The sequence below is a fragment of the Monopterus albus genome, unplaced genomic scaffold (genome assembly GCF_001952655.1).
Source record: "Monopterus albus unplaced genomic scaffold, M_albus_1.0 scaffold41.1, whole genome shotgun sequence".
NCBI lineage: Eukaryota > Metazoa > Chordata > Actinopteri > Synbranchiformes > Synbranchidae > Monopterus > Monopterus albus.
Genome location: NW_018127921.1, coordinates 536,942 through 559,572, shown reverse-complemented (window position 1 = coordinate 559,572; position 22,631 = coordinate 536,942). Strand labels below are relative to the sequence as shown.

At 38.9% G+C, this 22,631-nt stretch overlaps 2 protein-coding genes across 2 annotated transcripts; one reads left to right on the top strand and one right to left on the bottom strand.

The window, feature by feature from the left end:
* Positions 1-779: 779 nt before the first annotated feature.
* depdc4 (DEP domain containing 4) lies at positions 780-6,951 on the bottom strand. Its single transcript, XM_020599702.1, has 9 exons — positions 6,808-6,951; positions 5,998-6,421; positions 3,912-4,063; positions 3,559-3,754; positions 3,130-3,380; positions 2,770-2,912; positions 2,529-2,654; positions 2,247-2,325; positions 780-1,973 (listed from the first exon to the last, which is right to left on the bottom strand). Exons 1-9 carry the CDS (start codon positions 6,884-6,886, stop codon positions 1,774-1,776), a joined length of 1,650 nt encoding a protein of 549 aa, XP_020455358.1. The 5' UTR covers positions 6,887-6,951; the 3' UTR covers positions 780-1,773.
* A 1,942-nt stretch (positions 6,952-8,893) lies between these two features.
* Positions 8,894-16,789, top strand: tcp11l2 (t-complex 11, testis-specific-like 2). Its single transcript, XM_020599651.1, has 10 exons — positions 8,894-9,023; positions 11,778-11,961; positions 12,324-12,456; positions 13,503-13,623; positions 13,781-14,004; positions 14,136-14,272; positions 14,534-14,721; positions 15,259-15,440; positions 15,576-15,748; positions 15,916-16,789. Exons 2-10 carry the CDS (start codon positions 11,790-11,792, stop codon positions 16,173-16,175), a joined length of 1,590 nt encoding a protein of 529 aa, XP_020455307.1. The 5' UTR covers positions 8,894-9,023; positions 11,778-11,789; the 3' UTR covers positions 16,176-16,789.
* Positions 16,790-22,631: the final 5,842 nt, after the last annotated feature.

Genomic DNA, 22,631 nt, shown 5'->3' with positions numbered 1-22,631 from the left:
AATACAGTGGAGGTTTACTGGTGTTTTTTCTGGTTGCTTTGCTGCTTCAGGCTCTGGCTGTCTTGATTGTGTGTATAGCATTATGAAATCTGAAGACTACCAGTGAATTCTGGGGCACAATGTAAGGCCCAGTGTCAGTGTCAGAAAGTTGGGTCTCTGTCAGAGGTCATGGGTCTAACAGCAGGACACTGACCCAAAGCAGACTTCAAAAAGTACCACAAATGGTTTCAGACAATGCACTGGTCAGTTCTGAAATGGCCAATAAGTCCAAATCTAAATCCCATAGAGCACCTGTAGAGGAATCTCAGAACAGCAGCTGGAACAAGGAACCCTTCAAATCTGAAAGACCTGGAGCAGTTGGCAAAATAGGAGTGGTCCAGAATTCCATTGGAGAGGTATAAGAAACTCACTGATGGTTATAGGAAACAATTGATTTCAGTTAAATTGTCCAAAGGGTGTGCCACAAAATATTAAGTTGAGGGTGTTAATTATTCTGTCCAGTCCATTTTTGGATTGTATCAGATTTGGCTCTTGCTTTTTGTGCAGATCCATTGCAAACAAGAGATAAACCTGAGATTACCAAAGATTTTGTGTTTGCAACTAATTCTCTGGGAGAAGTGGTGCGTTATCTGACAGAAATGCAGGGGTGCCAACATTTTTGGCCATGACTATAGGTGAGCCTGTCTAAATAATATGGACGCACCATTTCAGGACCCCTACAGGTCTGTGGACTCCATTAGAGTAAATCCACACAATAAAAACATGAACATTTAGTTGGAGATCAGTTAAACTTTTTATTAGATTACTATTTTAACAAAAACTAAAGCACGTTTCAGCATCATAAAGTGCACTTTCACATCATTTCTGCTCACAAAGAACAAAGGATGTTGACTGAAATGAGATTCGATGTAAATTACTTTTGTATGACCATGGCTTCATCAATTAAAATAATCAAATCCCACTGAACACCATGCTTAGCAAAAATTATTCAAGTAAAATCTGAAAGTTACAATCCAAAGATATTTGACTAAGTTACTGGCACTAAAAGCATTTAATACCCAATAAAATTAAAATACATTACATTATTAACCTGAGCTGTGATTGGCCCAACACACTACTGTACCCACTTTGTTTTCATTTCATATTGAATTTCATGCTCAACCGTCACAGAAGTAACTTTGATGCTCAAAACAAAAATGAGTTACATGCTGTGTTCAGCTTCACTCTGCTATATTAGCATTGCTTTGTAAGTATACACACACTACATCATGCTACTGAAAAACCAGACACAAAATGATTTCTACAATATTTTTCATGTAAATATTAACACCAAATATTAATGACTAATCAAAGTGTACAGTAATAAGCCCCAATAAACAGAATTTAAATAGCTCATAGGGATAACTTATTGCCTTCACCCAAAAAAACGTGTCAAAACAGTTTAGCGCACAAAAGCAAACTAATTCTTTAAACACTATAAATCCACCAAACATATAAACAATTCCTAATGTAAAATTATCCCAACTGTTAAGACCACGCCTTCAACAAACATATCTCAAAACACTTTTATCAGTTAGATAATGCATCCAGTGGTATGCTGCAATAAAAACTTTTCACAAAAGAAAATTTTAAAGCAAGATTTAACAGTGACTCGACAAATAAAGACTCAATTATTGCAGGCCCCTTGTGAATTAAAGGAATTTGAGATATCTGCACTGGCAGTCACCTAAACCTGCACTGTAAAGTAAAAACGATATCATTATGTTGTATGAGTCAGAAGGTGCTGGAAAAATGCTGGAGGAAAACCACAGGGTGGTGTTTTTGAAACTCTTTGAGCAGCTTCCTCTTCTCCTTGACAGGAATGTTCTTGCTTGAGGAAATGTCATGAAGAAGCTGTTTGAGGCTCTCCAGTGTGGTAGCCTCACGCTGGTCCTCGTATTCCTGTGGTGTGACCTGCTGGCAAAAGGTGAACGCTACAACACACAGTGGGGAAGCGGACATTAGCTTTTGACTAAACCACAATGCATATGGGTCTAAGAACAAGTGTGTTTTTTTTTTATGTGGAACTGGAGCAACAGTGCCTCCATGTGGGCAAAATAGGCATTTTGTTGTGTCTCTATGCACAGTTACATACAATTACAAGTTTGAATGGTTCTGTATATGCATACATTCCAAGTTATTATTTCATGTGATGGTGTAATGTTAGCTGGAGTGTGCATATTTTACTCAAGCTGCATTTAACCTACTAGCAATAGAGTCAGGGTCTTTGCCTTGCCGCAAAGTCCTCAGTGTTCTCCTGACAGCTTCAATAAGGGATGTAGGAGTCTGTAATAAATACAGAAAACAAGCAGAAAAGCAAACACCGAACACAAGACTGACCTACCCATAGGTGTCTGGAGGTCTACAGTCCATCTAATCACAGGACATAAGAAACTCAGTATAAAATAGAAGTTTAACAAGAAGTCATTTGACTATTTTGTGTTACACTGGCAAACAACTAACATAATTCTGCCAAAACGCAACTGTACCTTGAATAGTTCAGTGTGATTGTCCATGAGAAACAGCACCAAGGTTTCGCTCTGGAATCGATTCAGTTCATGATTCTGAACAACTGCCCTCTGAAAGGTGCGGCAAATTAAGGCCCTGTTATCAGTCTAAAAGAAAAATGACATCACTGGGTTTTAATATGAGATAATTCTATCGTATTTACTGCTGTGCAAAAAGCTGGAGCAGAAGTGTAGTGGAATGAAGGAGTGAGACATAAGTTACCCGTTTCTGCAAACGACAGGCGTCTGGGTGAGCTGCTGTGGCCATGAAGGCCAGTAATCTCCAAAGTTCATCTCTCACACTTGTGTCCAGCAATCGCAAACACAACTGAGATGCTGTGATGGCATCCTGCACCTTTCCTTCATCTGCAGTGAAACAAGTTGTGGTCAAGAGGGGGAGGAAAGAGGTAAGATCCACACACAGTGAAAATGTGTTTATCTTCATGACCAAAAACATAAGAAGCAAAGTGCACACACTTTTATCTGATATCAGGTATGCCAGAATGGTTCTCAATTCCATCTCCAAAATTTGCAAGATGACACACACATACACACAATCACTATAAGCCTTTCCAAGTCTCACCCAGCAAATTCAGAATCGCAGCATGTATATCCAGGTAGCGTCCTGAAAGAAGTGGAGCTTTTTCTTGTCCACTGTAGTACTTGGCAATAATGTCAAAGAGAAGTCTCTTTTGGTTTGTCATCTGCTCTGCATTACCATCCTCTAAAAAGGCAGCGGGCCCTTGTTGGCTGAGCTGTTCCCCTGCAACCACGATTAGCTGGTCAGGGAAAAGCTCCAAGCAGTCTGCTGCTGCTGAGAGCCACTCATCCAAACTGAGTTGAAACAGAATAAAGTTTTACATTAGTGTCACTGTAGAGGAGATTGAATACATTTGCTATCTTTACTTATTAATCTCCTTTAATTTTCTCTACAAGTTTTGCAAATGCATTTTAACAGGTTTCATTTCTCTTCAGTATGCAAAACATTTTAAGTATTAATCAGAGCACTGACTGGGGTAGGTTAAGGGTGTCGGGCAGCTCTCTCTCCAGGCAGATGTTAGGGATAACCAGGTCCTGGGCAGCCAGAAAAGCTTTACACATCTGTGACTGCAACCTGGTAGGAGGGCTCAGGATGCAGTCCAACATGGGCAATTCCACTATCTGTAGCAGCTGCAGCAATGTCTGCTGCTTCCAAACCTCATCCACCACTGTGAAAGAAGAAACAGAGTTCCAAGTTTCCAGAGTAGCATCTATCGACACTTTACTGACACATTGTCGATTTTTCCCTTGCATAATGATACAACAGAAAACCTGTTCCAATCAAGTGTGGATTTGGAAAATATTGACAGACTATATCAGTCTTACCAGCCTTGGACAGAAAGGCAGAAGTAGTTGTGGCTACACTTGAAGCAGGGGACAGGGAGGGCTGCAAGTTGATGCTCCTTAGCAGCCTCTCAACCCTTCTATCTGATGATTCAACAGCAAGAGGATTGGAGATTGTTCTCAGATCATTCAGCCTGCACAGAGAATCATTTCATCTTAAATTGGATACATTTTAAGTTTTTTTTTTTTTTTTTTAAGTGCTTCCATATAATATTGAATCAATTAAGAGTGGCTTTATACATCTGGAAAAAAACCCTTAGCATTAGCTCCATTTTTATGCTAATGATGTGCAGATTTACTTGCCATTGATGCATAGTGATGCCAATGCACTAGCCTCCTTGCACAGGTGTTTGGGTGATATTAAAGAGTGGCTCGCACAGAACTTCCTTCATTTGAATGAGGAGAAGACTGAATATATTGCTTTTAGCCCAGATCCCAGCCACACTGTATCCGGCCTAGGTGCTTCAGCCCTGTTTAAATGGCATATATCCATCCAGTGCTTTGTTGAGACATTGATTTGGTATTGAATCCAATAAGTGTGTAGTTTGTGATGGAGATGAAAATGCAGAACATCTTTTTTTCCCAATGTACGTTTGTGAAGAACTTTTGGCATGAGGTTTTTGTTTGGTTCCAATCAAAGATTCACCTCCTAAATAACTTCACCCAAAAAGACATTATTTATGGACTCCTGATGGACAATGCCAATGCTGACTTTCTGATCAACATCATCATCATTTTTGGGAAATTTCATATACATAAAGCTAAGTATATGAAAATTGTACCTCGTTTCTGTATATTTCTCAATGGGTTTCTTGTTTTTGTCAAAGCCCTATGTCTAATGAAAACCAAAAGCGCTACAATACTTTTTAATTTAATTGAAGAGCATAATTTAATACCAAAGCCCTAATTTTTTTAACATGACTTTTCACTTAATTTTATTTTATTTATTGTTTTTTTTACTACTTTTTTTTTTCCTCTAACCTTATTTATGTATTTTTATTTTTCTCTCCTTCCTCTCTTGTAGTACTGTTCTTTATTATTGCACCTGTTATGGAATACTAATGTTTGCCCCATTTGTTGTAAATACAATTGTTCAATAATAAAAATAAATTAATTAAAAAAGCTTCAGCCCCGTTATTCACTCAAACTGTGAAAAACCTGGGAGTGTTATTTGATAGCAGCCTCAAATTTGACAAGCAAATTAGTTCGGTGGTCAAAATAAGCTTCTTTCAGATCAGGCTCCTAGCAAAGGTGAAACCTTTTTTTTTTTATCTCGAGCCATTCATGCCTTCATTAGCTCATGACTTGACTACTGCAATGCCCTTTATACTGGAATTAGTCAGTCTCAACTCCATAGGCTCCAACTCATACAAAACGCGGCTGCTCGACTACTATCAAACACTCCAAAGAATGCTCACATCACCCGGTTCTTCAGTCCCTTCACATGCTTGTGGTGCAGTTTAGAATAGAATAGAGGTTCGATCTCTAACGGAGTTAATGGTTTTTAAGTCTAAATTAAAGGCACATTTATTGCATCTAATATTTAGCAGCGATGCTCTACAGGGTCTACAGGCCTACCAGATTTTATATTTTGTAATCTTCCTCTCTCTGTATTTTGACTCATTTTTATTCTACAGGAATGTTATAGTTCTTATAGATCGTTGTTTTAAATTTGTGCGATGTTAACTTTTCTTTTGTTTGTTTATGTATTTTGGCATGCTCTGTTTTATTGTGAAGCACTTTGAGCTCCTTTTGGTGTTGTAAAGCGCTATATAAACAAATTATTAAATTATTATTTATTAACAATATAACTATGTAGGTCTAGTATGTAGAATCGGCCACTGCTGTCTTTACGATCTGACAAAAAGACAGCAATGGTTAATTCAGAAAAACCTTCAAAGTTACACATTTTATCTGATGTCATATTACAGTTATATTATATACTGGAAATCAGTGTATTGTTCTGCTCTGATTTGTATGTGGATATTCATCACTGCTTTGCAACAAATCATCCATACTGCATGGATTTTGTGAAGCACCACACTAACATATCACATGTAAAACTAACCTGGAGCTCTTCTTCCTCTTCATCATTGGCTCCTCTGGTGGTGTGTTTTCTGTGTCACTACTGCACTCCTTGACAGAAGAGCCAGGTAGCACTTTATATTCCAGAAAACGGTAAAGACTACAGCTGCTGTCCGCAAAGGTCATTTCTTTGTCACAGCGAAACAGCTTCGTACCCACTGGTTCAAACACCTTAGCCTCCATCAGAGCCTGGCAGAGTCGTGCAGCTTTGAGGCGAGACACTTCACTTGTGCAAAACACCACATTCTGCATCAAATAACTGAGGACAGTATCCACAGCATCTGAGCCTGTAAAACATTCAGTATGAACACGTAGATGCCTTCTACAGCAGCGCACCTCCACCTGAGTTTGCAGGGCCTGAATGATGTTGTGCCACAGCTGGGTGGCACCAAAAGGCCCTGAGAAACCTACTGGGGGAGACAGCATTGAAAGAAAAGTGGTGGTGATTTTCAGAGTTAAAATGTTCTGATGGACTTCATTCAGGTCTAATGGATGTTCAAGCTGGTTGGATAAACCCATTTACATGCATACCATTTGTAAAATACCTTCTGTCTCAAATTAAGTATTTTTGTTTTTTTTATCATGTGTTACTGCTACTTTCACTCTAGTAAAGCCTCCCTTCGCCATCTCTGACACAACACAACGCGTTGGAGGCTAACGTAATGTATCTGTCAGTGCAACCATTCAGCGTCTTAATATTTATTTACATCACTGTGCTTTGTTTTTGTGATTATATTAACATAAAGAAAGATGAGATCATTTGGAAATTTTTGGCGTTAATACGAGAACTTACCATGCTGTATATTTTCACGAAGATTTTTAGTTTGGCTGTCCAGTCTTCTGAACCGAGGAGTCAAATCAACCGCCATCATAAATACTGTGTGACGTAGATTCTTCTTCTTCTTCTTCTTCTGCTCCTGCTGGTTCTGCTGGTTCTTCTTCTTCTTCTTTTCTTCTTCTTCTGCTCCTTCTTCTGAACCGAGGAGTCAAATCAACCGCCATCATAAATACTGTGTGACGTAGATTCTTCTTCTTCTTCTTCTGCTCCTGCTGGTTCTGCTGGTTCTTCTTCTTCTTCTTCTTCTTCTAAACGTAACTGAAAGAGAGAATTCGGCCGCCACTCCCGCCCTCTACAGACAATAATATCCACCGCATCTGTACACAAATAAGTGAAAATCAGCATCAGTAAAATCAGAATAAGTCATACTTTTGACTGAAATGTTTGCTGTTTTGGTTGTAACCAGGTAATACAATATCCAGACATGTTCACAAGAAAAATGTAATATTCCTTGCAAATGCAGTTTGATCTACTTTTTCTAAATATCTTTAGTTAACCAGACTCTTCCCGAGTAGCTTTGCTGTGGTTCAACTTCTTCTTGTATGAAGTAATTGGTAGCTTGCCAGTTATGCTTTCAAGACAAATGAAGATGGAGAGAGACCCTCAACAAGAATTTATTTCTTACAGGCCTGGAGAATGGAACACATATACACTGTTAGGTATTTTTAGTCAGATAGAAATTGGATAGATACTTTATGTATTAGAAATGTTTAGTGGAGATAGGATGTCTAGTTAGACTGTTAAATGCTTAGTCATGCTTATGAGTTTCTACAGGGTACATCTGGTCAAGGATAACTAGAGAGAAGAGTTGATGACTGTCAGCAGACAGGGTGTTTAATATTATTATTATGACGTGTATAACTGTAGCCTTAGCCATAATATGTTCTTATGTTTAAGTCACGACATGTTACTAGAGGTCTGTGAGAATGTTTTTAGCTACACACCACGTAATCAACAGACACACACACATTGATTTGCTTCATGTTTTGACTACTGCTATGACCAGCTGCAAAGCTGGCACCAGAGACGTCTCGGTTGACGTTTCTGTGTAGTATGGGGCTAGCCCAACCGAGGGGATATAATGTATAGGCCTGGTGGGTTCAGGGTCTTTCATCTTACATCTGCCTGTGAGCAGTTTGGAGGTGCAAGATACCTGAGCGTGTAATGTTAATTTTACCTGTGATCCTTGGAATAAATCAGCACAGTTTTGAAGTTACTGGACTGCCTCGTCTCTCAGAGTTAGTATGGTAAAAAGTATCGGGTACAACAACACAAAGAACCATATCTGTGATATTCTGCTGTATTGAGAATATCTTTAAGTATTTATCATGTATCCAAACTATACAATTATTGGTGTTGCTATACTCTCCCTGAGGTGATATATAAGAAAGTCACTTTCGGCTTTTCCCGTTTAGGGGTCGCCACAGCGAATCGTCACACTGACGACTCGCATGTTGACATTTGGCACGTGTTTTACGCCGGAGGTGATATATACAAAAATAAATCACTCCTATCAGTCAAATTGAAGCCTAATTACATATTTTCCTAGAATCAGAAACCACATTATTATCATTATTATATATAGAGAGAGAATCTTCAACAAAAAAGTCTTGCAAGCTTTATTATGAGATAAATAAAATAAATAGCACTGACCATAATTGACAAAAAATAATTGTGGGCTAATTGGTTTACATCTCAAGACCGTTTTGTGCTCCCAAGGGTGAGTGCCCATGACAGTGTGAAGTGAATCTTGTCCCCATAATATCCTAAATACACAGAGTGCTACAACACTGGTCATATCCGTAAACAAAGGCGTCCCACGTAAGGGAGCGAGGAGCGTACTATAACAACCAGAGGTTATATAGTAAAAATAATCCCTTTAAATTTTATTGAACGAAATAAATCGATTTTGATGCATGTTTGTCGTTGAACAGCATAGATATCACATTTTTGTAAAAAAAAGAAAAAACAAAAACAAAAAAAACCAATACAAAAACAAAAAACATTTGCTTTGTCGTTAAACACCCCTATGTGTGAAATAGTTTAGTCCGCGTGGCCTCTAAAGCAGCTGGAGGAAATACGAACCTTTAAACAGAAGCGAACAGTTCAGAGAAACAGTGAAGCGGAGCGATTTCTGGTGTTAGTCTCCCTTTTCCGGAGACTTGAAGGAGGTAAACAGTAGACTTCCTTCATCACATTTTGCTGTATTTACACTTGGGAGTCGTTATGTCGTGCTCAGTTGAAAACTTTTATGTCCATCTCAAGCTTTGTTGTGGAGCAGAAACAGGTTCAGTCGTCGATGGTTCCAACTAGTTAACAGCTAACTATCGTAGCTTGTCAACGCTAATGTCAAAGTATGGCTTCTGCGTGAAATTCGCCATATTCGACATTTATATTGGGCTGTTCTAGCCAGAGCGTTTAGTTGCGTAACAAAGACGCTGCCATACTGTAAACAACACTGGTGAATTTGACAGTTGCAATATTTTCAGAGCGTATGCATTTAGTCTTACTGCACCTTTTGTTTGGGTTCTGACCTGATCACTGAAATAAAATGTATAATTTGAAATGCGCATGCATTTAGTTCATGTTTTGTTCTATGACGTGTACCACTTGTTAAGCGTGTGTGGATGTTTTTTTACCCATGTGCACAACTGTGTAACCAGAGATTTTTCATGTATGGATGAGAGACAGGGAGCTTCAGCCAATACCGAGAGTCCCCCTGTTGTTAGCCCAGCCTCCCTGATCCACTGCTTTGTTTACATTATACTGCGGTCAAATATGTATGCCAGCAGAAGATAGTCTTTGTTTATGCAGGAGATAATATGACAACACACGTATTTTCTCATGTTTTTGCCCATGTTCATGCAAAACATCTGGGCAAGCTATAGATATTCTTGCAGATATGCTGTTTTCAGCAGATCACATTGCAATGCTTCATTTTAAGGTGCACCCTGTAATTCAGATAAATGAATCAGTATCCTTCCAAATGCCTTTTAAAGTTAATTTTTAAACATGTCCATACATTTCAAATGTTTAGGTTTTAACTTTCTGTGGCTATATGATCAGCCTGTTAAACCAGCAAAACTGCAGTTTATTCTACCTAACATTACGACTACTCAAAGAGGATTTCTCCTCATGAAGCAGCAAATGACAGCATAGACTTAATCTGTAATCAGTTTTCTGCATTGCTCCTCTTATTTTAATTGGCCTGTTGCATTGATTTGACTTAGCTGTTAAGTCTAGCAGATGGTGTAATGAATGAGCTTTGGACACAGTATAGCTACATGGAAATCACATGCTCCCCACAGCCATTCTCCTCAGCCCTTGAGCTATCTTTAAACCAAAAGAGCAGTAAGGGAGTGTGCATTCATTTTTGGCTGTAGATAACTGAGACCAGGGACAGGAACACCCAAGGGTCACACTGCCAGCACTGTATGTCTTAGATAATATTAGAAAGGCAGATGCCTGCTTATTTTTAGATGTTACTGTAATCAAGATTTTTTTTTTTTTAATATACATCCCATACATGTCATGGTAAAGTTTCTGTATCTGCTCAGTTTCTTAAAGCTGGTACTTTTCTTTCTTTTGCTTACAAGCATGTCCTTTTCTTTTTATGCTAATATAGTTTTATTTGTGTGGATGACAGACAACACAGGGACTGGTGTAACAGGATCGTATTAACCGTTGAGAAGTCCTCTGTTGTCCCATGTTACCCTAGAGACACACTGGGTGTCAGATAGGCCTGGCCACAGTGTCCTTTTCATTCTCAAGGAATAGGCTACAGGCTTTTGTTTAAACCTAGCTGTGGAAATGGGTCCTATTGGTTTTCTGACTTTGGAAAGTGTTATAAACCTCTACAGCAATAAGCAGACACTAAATCATTATGTGGTGTTTTTTTCCAGTAAATTATGTAATTTGCCAACTCAGAAATGTTTAGTGGAGATAGGATGTCTAGTTAGACTGTTAAATGCTTAGTCATGCTTATGAGTTTCTACAGGGTACATCTGGTCAAGGATAACTAGAGAGAAGAGTTGATGACTGTCAGCAGACAGGGTGTTTAATATTATTATTATGATGTGTATAACTGTAGCCTTAGCCATAATATGTTCTTATGTTTAATGTCATGAGGTTGACGTTTCTGTGTAGTATGGGGCTAGCCCAACTGAGGTGATATAATGTATAGGCCTGGTGGGTTCAGGGTCCTTCATCTTACATCTGCCTGGGAGCAGTTTGGAGGTGGAAGATACCTGAGCGTGTAATGTTAATTTTACCTGTTATCCTTTGAATAAATCAGCAGTGTATTGAAGTTACTTGGACTGTCTCGTCTCTCAGAGTCAGTATGGTAAAAAGAACCAAAGTCCTTCAGCAGCCTCATCTGTTTCCATGGCCCACCAGTTGGTTTAGTGAGTGTGACTGGTGTTTCTGTTAACTACCTTGACAACAGCAGCTATCGCTAAGGTGAAAACTTAATGCACTCTCAGATACTCAGTCTAACATTCTTTCTCCCTCTAACACAAGGTAAAATCTGTTCTGTGTGTATGTTTTTTTCTTTTTTTTTTTGTATTACTGGACCCTGGTAGGGGCAGAATAGAGTACATGAAATTTTATACTTTCACTTTTTAAAAAAAAGGCTCACAGGCAGTACTTGTTAACAGGACACTTCATTGGGATTTTTAAGAATAATTACATAGTATCACCAGATGTCAATTTTCATCTGCAGCTTTCTTGATAACAGCTTCCAAACAAAAGGAGGAATGAGAAACGTTTCAGTTAAATTATAAGCCTGTTCCTTCCAAGTATCTGTGAAAGTAATAAGTAATAAAATCCTCTGACTAATTCCTCTCAGGTTGAGTAGAGTATTAAGAAACCTGGTGGCTTTCTACTGAAGTAATAATCTAAATGTTAATATCAACTTTTATTTGCAGCTGTATCCCAAGATGCCTTTAAATGATGAGCAACCCACCTCCACATCCAGTGGTGAGGACCAAGGCAGCTATGCAGAGTCGTCGTCGTCAGAGCGCTGTGACAGCATGACGTCGACCAGTGACCTGGACTGCTCTCGTGAAAGCTTCACTAGTGACTGCTCCAGCAAGCATTGCACACCTTCCTGTCAGTTTTCCCACTCACCCTTTTTCTGGTCTTTGTATAAGTTCTCTAGGCATCCTCTGATTTTCTGTTTTTATTTTTGTGTCCATGATTGTGTTTTTTTTTTTCTTCGCAGTAGGGCCCAATAGTTTGTTGGTTTCAGCACTGACATCATCAGACTTTACTGTAAAATTGACATTGAAAATATTTTGTTCATATTTGTGGATTGGCTTCAGAGCATGTATTTTATCTATGATCACATTCCAGGAATAACCGCCCTCACCACTGTGATCATGCAGCTTCAGCAGTTGATTTTATATGCCCACTTATTTTTTTAACTCTTATTTTTAGGTTTACAAAGTGTGGTCTGTATTTGCTTTATGCAGCAAGCCCACCCAAAACCTTAACCCTGGATGAAGTCATGGAGTCTGCCAGAGACCTGTCCAATCTCAGCTTTGCTCATGAGATCATCATGAACCACAGCTTCCATCTAGAGCCAGAGAGCCTACCTGAGGACAGGTGTGCCAGCTGCATTAAATCTTGTGTCTGCATATCTCCAACCTCTAATCATATTTAGCAATTTAAAAAATACCACTTTGTTAGGTAACAGTCTTACAAAAACACACAGGCTTGTCCTCCGTTACACTGGTGTTCTTTTATTTTACTGAAGTCTTATATGAGCATTTTAACAGTTATATTCATATTTTAAATTGCAAAGTTTACAGTGTAAATGTCAACATTTCCAAATACTTGGTGTTGACTTACACAATTTACACCCATTCACAGAGAATTGATCAGAGCAGAGAGCAACAACTTATTGTGTCTATTATGCTTTGTGTAAAATGTGGTGTTTCACAGTACTGAAGTAATTGTGTTTACATCTACATATAGAGCAAAGGCTTGTCTAGTAACAGTGATTGGCATGCAACCTAAAATTATCAGCTCCTGGTACACTATCTCCTTCAAAGTAAAGGAGGTTCTAATAAATGCTACTGAATTCTTTCTATAAGGAAATGAAATAAATTACTTACTTCTCAAGATAAATTCTGCTTAAAGTGATTTTTCCTCATTGAATAAACACAAGTAGTCCATGTCCCTGTAATATAAAGTATTGCCAATAGACAGACATTTGACAATACCTTTTGGATTTACATTTAATCTTATCAGATTTTTCCCAATAAAGAGACAGAAGAGAAGAGAACATCACATGTAGTCTTTTTGACAGTATTCACTGGCTTTCACTGTTCTTCTTTAGCACAGCCTGAACTTAACGAGAGAGTGAATAGGACAGGGACAAAGAGAGTTGAGGGGAAGACAGAAAACATATTATCTTTAGTGAAAGAGTAAAGTGAGGGACAACATAGTATACAATAAGATTTATGACTGTACGGGATTACCAGCAGCAGTCACAAATTTAATCTCCAGGCTCAGCAACCACAGTATATTTTTATTCTTGAGGTGATGCATGTCACTGTTGTTTAGTACTTGTTATCTCTACCAATAATAACAGCACGGACTGGCCATTGCTTCTGACAGAATATATATACTCAGCTTCTCTTTTTCAGTTTATGGAAGGTAATTAGGGATAATGTCCACAAGGCCTTTTGGGACATCCTGGAGTCAGAGCTGAGCGACGACCCACCTGAGTATGGGCAAGCCATCAGACTATTGGAAGAGATCAGAGAGGTCAGTTTACAGCTTCACTAGGTCTGCAGAAGTGACTTTAGTGCTCTGACGTACAGCACATTTTGCAAAAAAGTGCAACGAATTAAGCAACACAACTGTTTAATCATGTTAGAAATAACGCCTTTTAAAAATGACAGTTGTTTTTGTCTTTCGACAGATCTTGCTGTCATGTCTCAATCCTGGTGCCAATCGAATGAGGACCCAGATCATGGAGGTGCTTGACATGGACCTGATTCGTCAGCAGGCTGATAATGACGCTGTAGACATCCAGGGGATTGCCTCATATATTATCACCACCATGGGCAAGATGTGCGCACCAGTGAGAGATGAAGAGATCAAGAAGCTGCGGGAAACCCAAGATAACACTGTAACACTGTTCAGGTAAAGTCATACATGGGGTTCAAAGCACTGAAAGCATTTCTGTCTGAAGGACAACATGGATTTGTTTTTTCTTCTTTATTCATATCATGTGAAGCAACTCAGTCACAGTAGCCTGGTTTTTTTTTCTCTAGGGAGATCTTCCGTGTGCTGGACTTCATGAAGGCAGATATGGTCAACTTTACAATTGATAATCTGAGGCCTGTGCTGCAGAAACAGAGTGTTGAATATGAAAGGGCAAAGTTCCAGAGCATCCTTGAAAAAACACCCAGTAAATGAACAAGAAAACATGTTTCATTATACCCGTTTTTTACTATTTCTGTTTCCAAATGGTTACAATGTATAACCTGCCACAGAAAACCTACTTGTCGAGTTGGATATTTGACGATAACGGAATCAAAATTTAAGAATATGATATTTATCATGAGAGTAGTGTTTACTGGAATAGCACTACTGTATAAACAAAACTACAGTATAAAAAGTCAAATACTACCAGTTCACCAGTTCACATTACTTTGCTAACCTTCTTCAGGTGCTTTGGACCACACCACTTCCTGGATCAAGTCAGTACTGGAGGAGCAGCTGTCATCCACCATCCCCACACAACAGACTAACAGTCAGGGAAAAGGACAACTAGTTGTGCCTGGACCCTTTCAGGTCCTCAACACTGCCTTCCTTCGCATCCTCACATGGGACTACAATAGGAGCCCACTGCCTGAGGTAGGTTTGTGTTAAAGCTCTTTGTTCTTTGTGGAAAAGTATTTTGGAATGTCAGCTTTCTCTTAACAAACCACACATTTCCTAATCTTCAGTAATAAAAATGAACATAAAACAGTAACCTGAATATATTTTCTATACTTTACTAATAATCCTTAAACATTTCATGGGGATGGATAATTCTATCTTAACTTTTTTTTTGTATGAATTAGAGTGAAACTAAAAGCAGAGTATCTTCTTAAACATGCCTTCATTGTTGTAACACAGTTTGTGGTTTTACAGAGCATTATTTGCTGTAAATAGTTTTGGATGGAAGCAGATTTTCTGGAACCTTTTACTGTGTGCTAGTGTGTCCACCAAATAGTGAGCTTTAGGGATGCTGGAAAGTGGATTTTGGAAGCTGGGGCAAAGTCAGGCTAGCTGTGCTGCTGTAGCTCCATATTTATACACAGACAACTCTCAGTGAGAAGATGTAAGTATATTTCTCAAAATGTCAAACTATTCATTTAGGTCTCTTATGCGGTTGTTGTTGTTATTTAGACCTGGATGACAGATGAGCTACGTCTGCGGGAGATTCAGTGGAAGCTCCAGCAGGTTCAGGTGGTGAACGAGGTGCTGCTCATTGTCTACAGCACCATCGGAGGGCCTATCCAGGGTCTGCCAACCCTATCTGACTGCTTGAAGCAAATGACCAGCGTGCTGCTGGATGGAATACACAGCCCGTCAGTTCAGTTTTCAGTTTTCTTTTTATCCTAGTCCACAGTCTGTATTCAAACATGCAACTGATTATCACAGGTCATCTATTGTCTACAACACGTGATACAAGACCTCAAACCATCCTTCTCCTTCATTCTTAGTGACTTTAAGCTAGAAGAGGCACTAGAGGATGTCAGTGCTCAGATCTGCTGTGAACTCAACAAGTCTTTAACAGAGAGGAACTACCTTGCACTGACCCCGGAGCTGCAGGCCACCCTCACAGGCCAGATCTGCAGCATCACCCACAAGGATAATCCCATCCGCACTCTAGTTGGTAAGATGGAGTGAGAGGAGTGACTGAAGATTAAAAGTGAATTGTACATTGGTATGAGTGATATTGGACTGAATATAACAATTTTTTTACTCAGTGGAGGAGATAATGAAGCCATAAATCTAATCATCTGGAAAATTTTCAACCTTCTCTCATTCTCTTCATTTCAGAGGACCGTGTGCAGCAGTACTTCATGGCACTCATCTGTGATCCTAAACCCCAGGCCAAACTTGAACAGATACCAGCTGGCTTGACTATTATCAAGCCTGAACTGGTATCAATGGGAGCAAAGTTTATCTCTCTGGTCAACCACAACAAGACTGTCTATGGACCTTTTTATGCAGATATCATAAGGAAGCTGATATTTAGTACCAGCCCACCAGCAGCAAACCCTTCTCAGGACACAGCTCAGGACTCTGTTTCCAATTAAAATTTACCGAAGTGTATTGCTGCTGCCACCATGAGAAAAAATATTTACTTAATATCAGTAGGTACTTTTCACATTTTTATGAGATACTTTGACAATTAAACCTGATATTTTTCATGTATTTAGGACAGAGTACATTTTCTGGTTATAACAAGACACTGCATTTTCTCATAATAACAATATACTGTTATAACGTCATTGAAATGTAGTTCCAGCTTTATGGCCCGAAGAACCATCTAATATGATAACACACACTCTACACTGGATCAGGTCATTTCTGCTCCCTAATGTAGGGCCCTCCCCAGCTTCTAGTGACTGACAATAGTGCACAGACTGACTTTACTTGCTGTCAGTAATGCTTGTAACATGATCAGGACATGCAATGCATTGTGGCTTATGAGCCGCATTCATGTGCTGTTTTGTTCACCCCTATGTAAATATTGGGGGTGGGTTTGTGTCGGATCAGTAATTCTAAAGGACTGACTGGAGCACACCACCTAAGCGCAATGCTGGTCACTGTATGGAAAGTTGGTATGTGTGTTGAGAGAGAGGCTGCTGGAGGGGTGCTCCAGCCAGTGCTGTGCACGATGCTCCGGCAAGGAGCACACAGGGCTCCACAGGCAGAACTCAGATTAACACTGGTCCTTGAGAACAGGCCAACTGTAGCATTGATCCAGTAAGCTATAGCATGTGTCTTATCACATTAGATGGTTCTTTGGGCCATAAATTTGAACCTATATTTCATTGAAGTTATCACAGCATATCATTTATTATGAGAAAATATGTTTTGTTATAAAGAGAAAAAACTGTCTCATTATAACGTGAAAAAAAATCACATTTTAATTTGAAAAGTATCTTAAAAACAATTATAACAAGGAACTTTTTTTTTTTTATAATGAGAAACTTTTCTTGTTATAGTGAGATACTGAGCAACTGTTTCTCCCCTCATGGTGGCAGCAATATGCTGCCATAAAAATTTAACTCTGGCTCATGCAGTTTAAGCTTTTTGCTCCTAGATCTAACTGAGGTAATAAGGAGGTAATACAATAGCTAGTCAGTGCTACTTTTTGCTTGGCTAGTATACTCCAATATTTGGAGTCACCTTCAACATATTATAATTTCTTATCTCTGCATTTAGCATTTAATGTGCCCTGTATCCTTTGTGCCCTGCTTCAAACCTGTGTTAGAGTGATCCATTTCTCAACCTAATTGTGAGCCTACACTCTGGTATTTTGGAGGGAGTCCATAGGGGTAAAGGGCAACACCTTAATACTATGCCTAATACAGACAAACAAAGAGGAATAAAAATCAAGCCTATATATTAAAAAAGTTTGCACAGTACCATTTCACATTATTTATATATAGCAAGTTATTGGTGGTGGAAGAAGTACACAGATCCTTAAGTAAAACAGTGTAAAAATACTCTTAAGTAAAAATCCTGCATTCAAAATGTTACTTAAGTATAAGTACAAAGTTATTAACATCAAAATATACTTGATCTCCTAAAAGTAAGTGTTCACATTATGCAGAATGGAATATAATAGTAATAGTACTAATAACAGTATGTCCTAGACCTTAAAGTGCCCTGAGATGACTTGATTTGGCACTATGCAAAATTAATTGAATTGAACATTTAACATTATTGTGTCATATTATGGGATTATAACTATTGATGCCTTTTTGTGTACATCACATTTAATGTTGTAGCTGGTAAAGGAGGATCTAGTTACAACTAACTTATAATGTACTGATGGATAGTTGTGAATTTTCCACCAGAGACCAAAAATGTCTTATGATTCTAATATATTTTGTTTATTAATGTAATTCTGAAAAGTAACTAAAGTTATAAAATAAGTATAGTGGAGTAAAAAGTACAATATTAGTGAAGTATGAAGTAGCACAAAATGAAAATACTCACAGTACAGATACCTCGTAACTGTACATACAGTAGTTACTTTCCACCACTTCAAGTTATTAATTTATCACCGTTATATTTTCAGGTTTTGAATAATTAACTATATAGTATAACTTTAATAGTTAACTATAACCACCATGTTAATGCAAAACATGAAGTATCCCTTTTCCCAATGACGCTGTGTTGCAACTGCTCTTCCTTTCACATTTTTATCTTCTCTTTTCTTCATATGTACTCTATAGTTAAAAAGGTAAGAGTAAAAGGTGTTTTGTCTGCATGAGTAGCTTTGTGCTGGGGTTTTGTCTTTTTAGTTTTTACTTGAGTCATTGTTGGAATATTTATCACACATTTCATGTTCTAAACTTTTACTTGTATTCTGCTAGTGGGAAAACTTGCTATATTGATTGATAGCTATGTTTGTTATATTTTAATGTACTGTGCTTGTTACAGTATTTCATTATTGGTTGTAAGGAGCTGAACTCAAAGTGATTTAGTGTCCAAAATTTCCAGTGGACCCAAATATTCACAAAGAAAAGCAGTTAAAATGAATTAAAGTTTTATTCTGTACTTTAGTTATTATAATAAAATGAAAAAAGAAGCACAAATCGGAGTATGCCATTAAAATATAAATGCAATTTTGTACATGGTTTATTACATTGTCAGAAATATAAGTACAAGTACAGCACACAATCAAAGTAAGTACATCAAATATTTGTATTAAGAAATGTTTGGCATATGCCCATGTTGTCATCCTGCAGCATGCGACCAGGCTGGCCCATATGGTACTATGTGATGCCTTATGGTCATACTGTAGCAGTGTAGGCATGTTACTCTAACTAATACTCATATTATTTATAAAATGCTTTTATCTTAATGGATGTATTCTACTAGTTATGCCTGCATTATTAGAGAGAGAATTTATGTTCAGCAACCTGGAAAAAGTTTGAGGTTTACATTCTTACTAAAGAAATATGGCCAAATTTATTTCAGGTAGCTATAGATTTCTGCAATTGGAGACAGGATTGAATTGTCGGGTTTGATTGATGATGAACTTTGACCAGAACCACATGACTGACCTATGCTCAACCAAAATGAGAGGAGTGGGCAGGCTTGGCCTCTACTGTTTTGCTAAAAAATGGAAGAGGCTCTTTTGGCAGCAGCTTCAAGCTATAATGGAGAGGTTATCAGATCCATGACACTGCAGCTGTAGTTTCCACATCAGCCGCCACAGCAGGGACTCCAAACCATTACGCTCCTAAAGGTGCCCATACTTGTGTCTTTCATCCCATTTGCTATACTACAAGGTGTCATCTTGAGACGCCCCATAGTAGTGATTTTACAATCAATAATAGTTGCAACCCCATGCAGATCCTCTCCCACATCCGCCTGAAGCTTTGCTCCATGTCTCAACACAAACCTCACTGTACAGTCGCTCCATCACGCAAAGTAGATTGGAGACATCCCTGCTTATTAAACATCACCAGTGGTAGCTCATCTAGCAAATAGGAGGCAAACATGGAACTTTATCTCCACACTCATGGACACTTTTAGGCAGCTCTTAATATTGTTTACATTTACATTCACATTTACATTACAGTTACATTTTATTTGCCTTTGAAACCTGCATATTATTGTTTGGTATCAGGGCATAACTCAAACAGTACTTTCCTTGAGGACTTAATCCATTCAGCATCAAAGTTGTTTGCAGCTATCAGGACCAATTCATTGTGACTCATGGTTTTGATCTTAACAGCAGGGAAATGAAGAAAATCTCTACAGTGATTTTTCCATCAGCAGTTCTATAGCTCTCTGGCTTCAATTGAGGTCGAAGTCAACTATAACCAGGAGTGTCCACATCTTGTGTTCTCTCCACTGTATTATCCCCAGAAGTGTAGACAACAAGACCTACTTGTATTAGTGCCTTAGTTTGTAAAATTGTAATTGCATGACTTCAAGCAGATAAGTGTGTCATAGTGTGTTGAAGTGGTGCGGTCCAGCCCACTAAGAGAGGCTGTTATATCCTACACGAACTCCCATTAGTCCTTCTTCTTTCTGCTCCAGGTCATCCCAGGAAATGCTGTACCTGTCTCACACCTGGCTTTGACATTCACACACCATGCATGAGACACACACAAACCCACATACAAACTCCTCAACAGTGATCTGTCACTGTGCCATGATCCAAGAGGGAAGGAGCAGGTGTGAAAAGGCTCATCCTGACAACAAAAACACATACACGCCCAGAAGCCCCGAATAATTCACACAACGCTGTCAGGAACAAAACAAAAGCCTTTCTATAAATACTGACACAAATCTTTCTAACTGTGCCTATTTTTATACAATCAACCATTTCTCAGATCCAAAAGTGTCTTCATTGACTGAACAGAGACACGGAGGCTTGTTATTTAGTCTTAATCAGTGTCTCTGAAGTTTGGTCTGTTTCACTAAGCCAGCTGTCAGAAGCCAGACTGAGGTGTCATCTCATCAGCAGGGATGGTAGAGCTGTTCTGTTCTGTTCATCCTCCTATGTCAGTTGGACTGAGCTCACTGATCCAACTGTTATACTGCTAGTGAATCTGAAAAAGTAATTAACAACATGAACAAATGAAAAGCTGTGTGGAGGATTTCTTTAACCATGTGAGGAGAAGCTTTGCAAGAAAAAATAATAATAGTAAGACTACTAAAGACAGTAGGACTACTGATTAGGTTAGTTAAAACTGAGCAAGATGCTGAGCCCCCACTCTCCTGCTCAGCAACAAACATGGTTGTAATGGGAAGCTCTGAGGCATCTTTAATAATGTGAATATTATTGCCAAATTAATTATAGTTTGTTGTACATACAGTTTAATAAAGATACTATGTTCGTCTACCAAATTTCAACCAAAAATCACTCTCAAGGACCAGCTGGAGCACACCATTCTGAGCACAGTTTTGGTCATAGTGGGGAAAGTTGGTATGCATGTTGATGAAAGAGAGGCCGCCGGAGTGGTGCTCCAGCCGATGCTGTGTACGTTGCCCCCGCAAGGAGCATGTAGGTGTCCACAGACAGAACTCAGATTAACTCCGGTCACTGAGAATAGGCTAACTGTGCAGGAATTAGTAATGGTTGAACTGTGGTATGAACTCACAGAGAGGTCCCACAGATGAATACATAACAGTCTTACTTGAAAAGCAATCTCATGGGGTTAGTATGTTGTCTTCTTAGTGGAGATGTAGCAACTGCAACATGGTGGTGTTCACAATAAACCACTACTGCACAAGTGTCTGGCTGGGGTTTTAGTAGTCACTGGTGCTCATTAGGGAATGAGCTGCAGCTATGCATCAAACCAGGGAGTCAGGTTCTGCAACTAATGGGAAGAGAGAGAGGAGAGAGAAGTGGCTGTGAGCAAGCCTGACAGGCATGGAATAATCATTTTTCACCATTCCATTGTGGTTAACTCATCTCCATGTCTGTGTTTTTTTCCCTTTTCATCTTCAATTCTCTTTGGTCAGTTTGTCTTGTTCCAGATATCTCTGTATGATGTGGCAGAGATCTATGATAGCCCACTCAACAAAACACACTGCTGTCATCTCTCTCTGGGTCTCACTCTGGTAAGGATGGAGGGAAAGGTGGATGGATGGATTGAAAGGGTGTTGTGGATGGGCAGGGAGACAATTTACACTCTCTTTCCTCCTGCTTTTCTGACTTTGTCTCTCTCCGTCTAGGTGAGTCTCTCCCTCTCAGGAAACCAGATCACAATCAAGTTTACCATGGCTGAAACAGAAACTGCTAAGGGATTCCACTTCGTCTACCAAGGTCAGAAAACCACAAGAATCCAAAGTTATTGTATAATTATTAGTACTTGTGGTTGTAGTAGTACTTGTATATTTTTGCAAAATTCAAACGAACTGCTTGTGTACTTCATGTTAAAGGTTTTATACACATTTTTGCACAACATGTAAGTAGGTTTTCTGTATGCTGAGGTAGTTAATGCCCCTTAAACCCCACCTTTATAGGATATTATATGGGATTTATTTATTTAACAAGGCCACATTGAGTTAAAAATATATCTTATTTAACAGCATCCTGGCCAAGACTGGCATTAATAACAGTACATTTGGTATCTCTGTTGATATAATTTAGGCTGTGGTGTTTTCCTGTTTTCCTGCACCTGTACCACGGACCAGTTCCACTCATTGCAGTTCAGTCCCAGAGCCACGCTTTGGGAAACGTCTCGGTAATGACTTTGCTGTTGGCTCCTTGGTGCAGTTTGGGTGCAACCCCGGTTACATTCTGCATATGATGTGAGAGTGTCCCAGACAACCTGGCACAATGGAATGACACCCTGCCAACATGTATAGGTAAATATAAACCCAGAAATTAGAGAAAAGATGGACAATTTCCTTTTCAGACTGCAGTAAAGAAAATGCCCACAGTGGACACTCCACTGAAAAATAATAAATACAGACAATTCAAATGCAGACTGCATCTCAAAGTGGCTGAACCTGACACCTCCTGCACCTAGTGTACACCGAAGGTGTCACACAGGCCTTTGCCGTTTTCA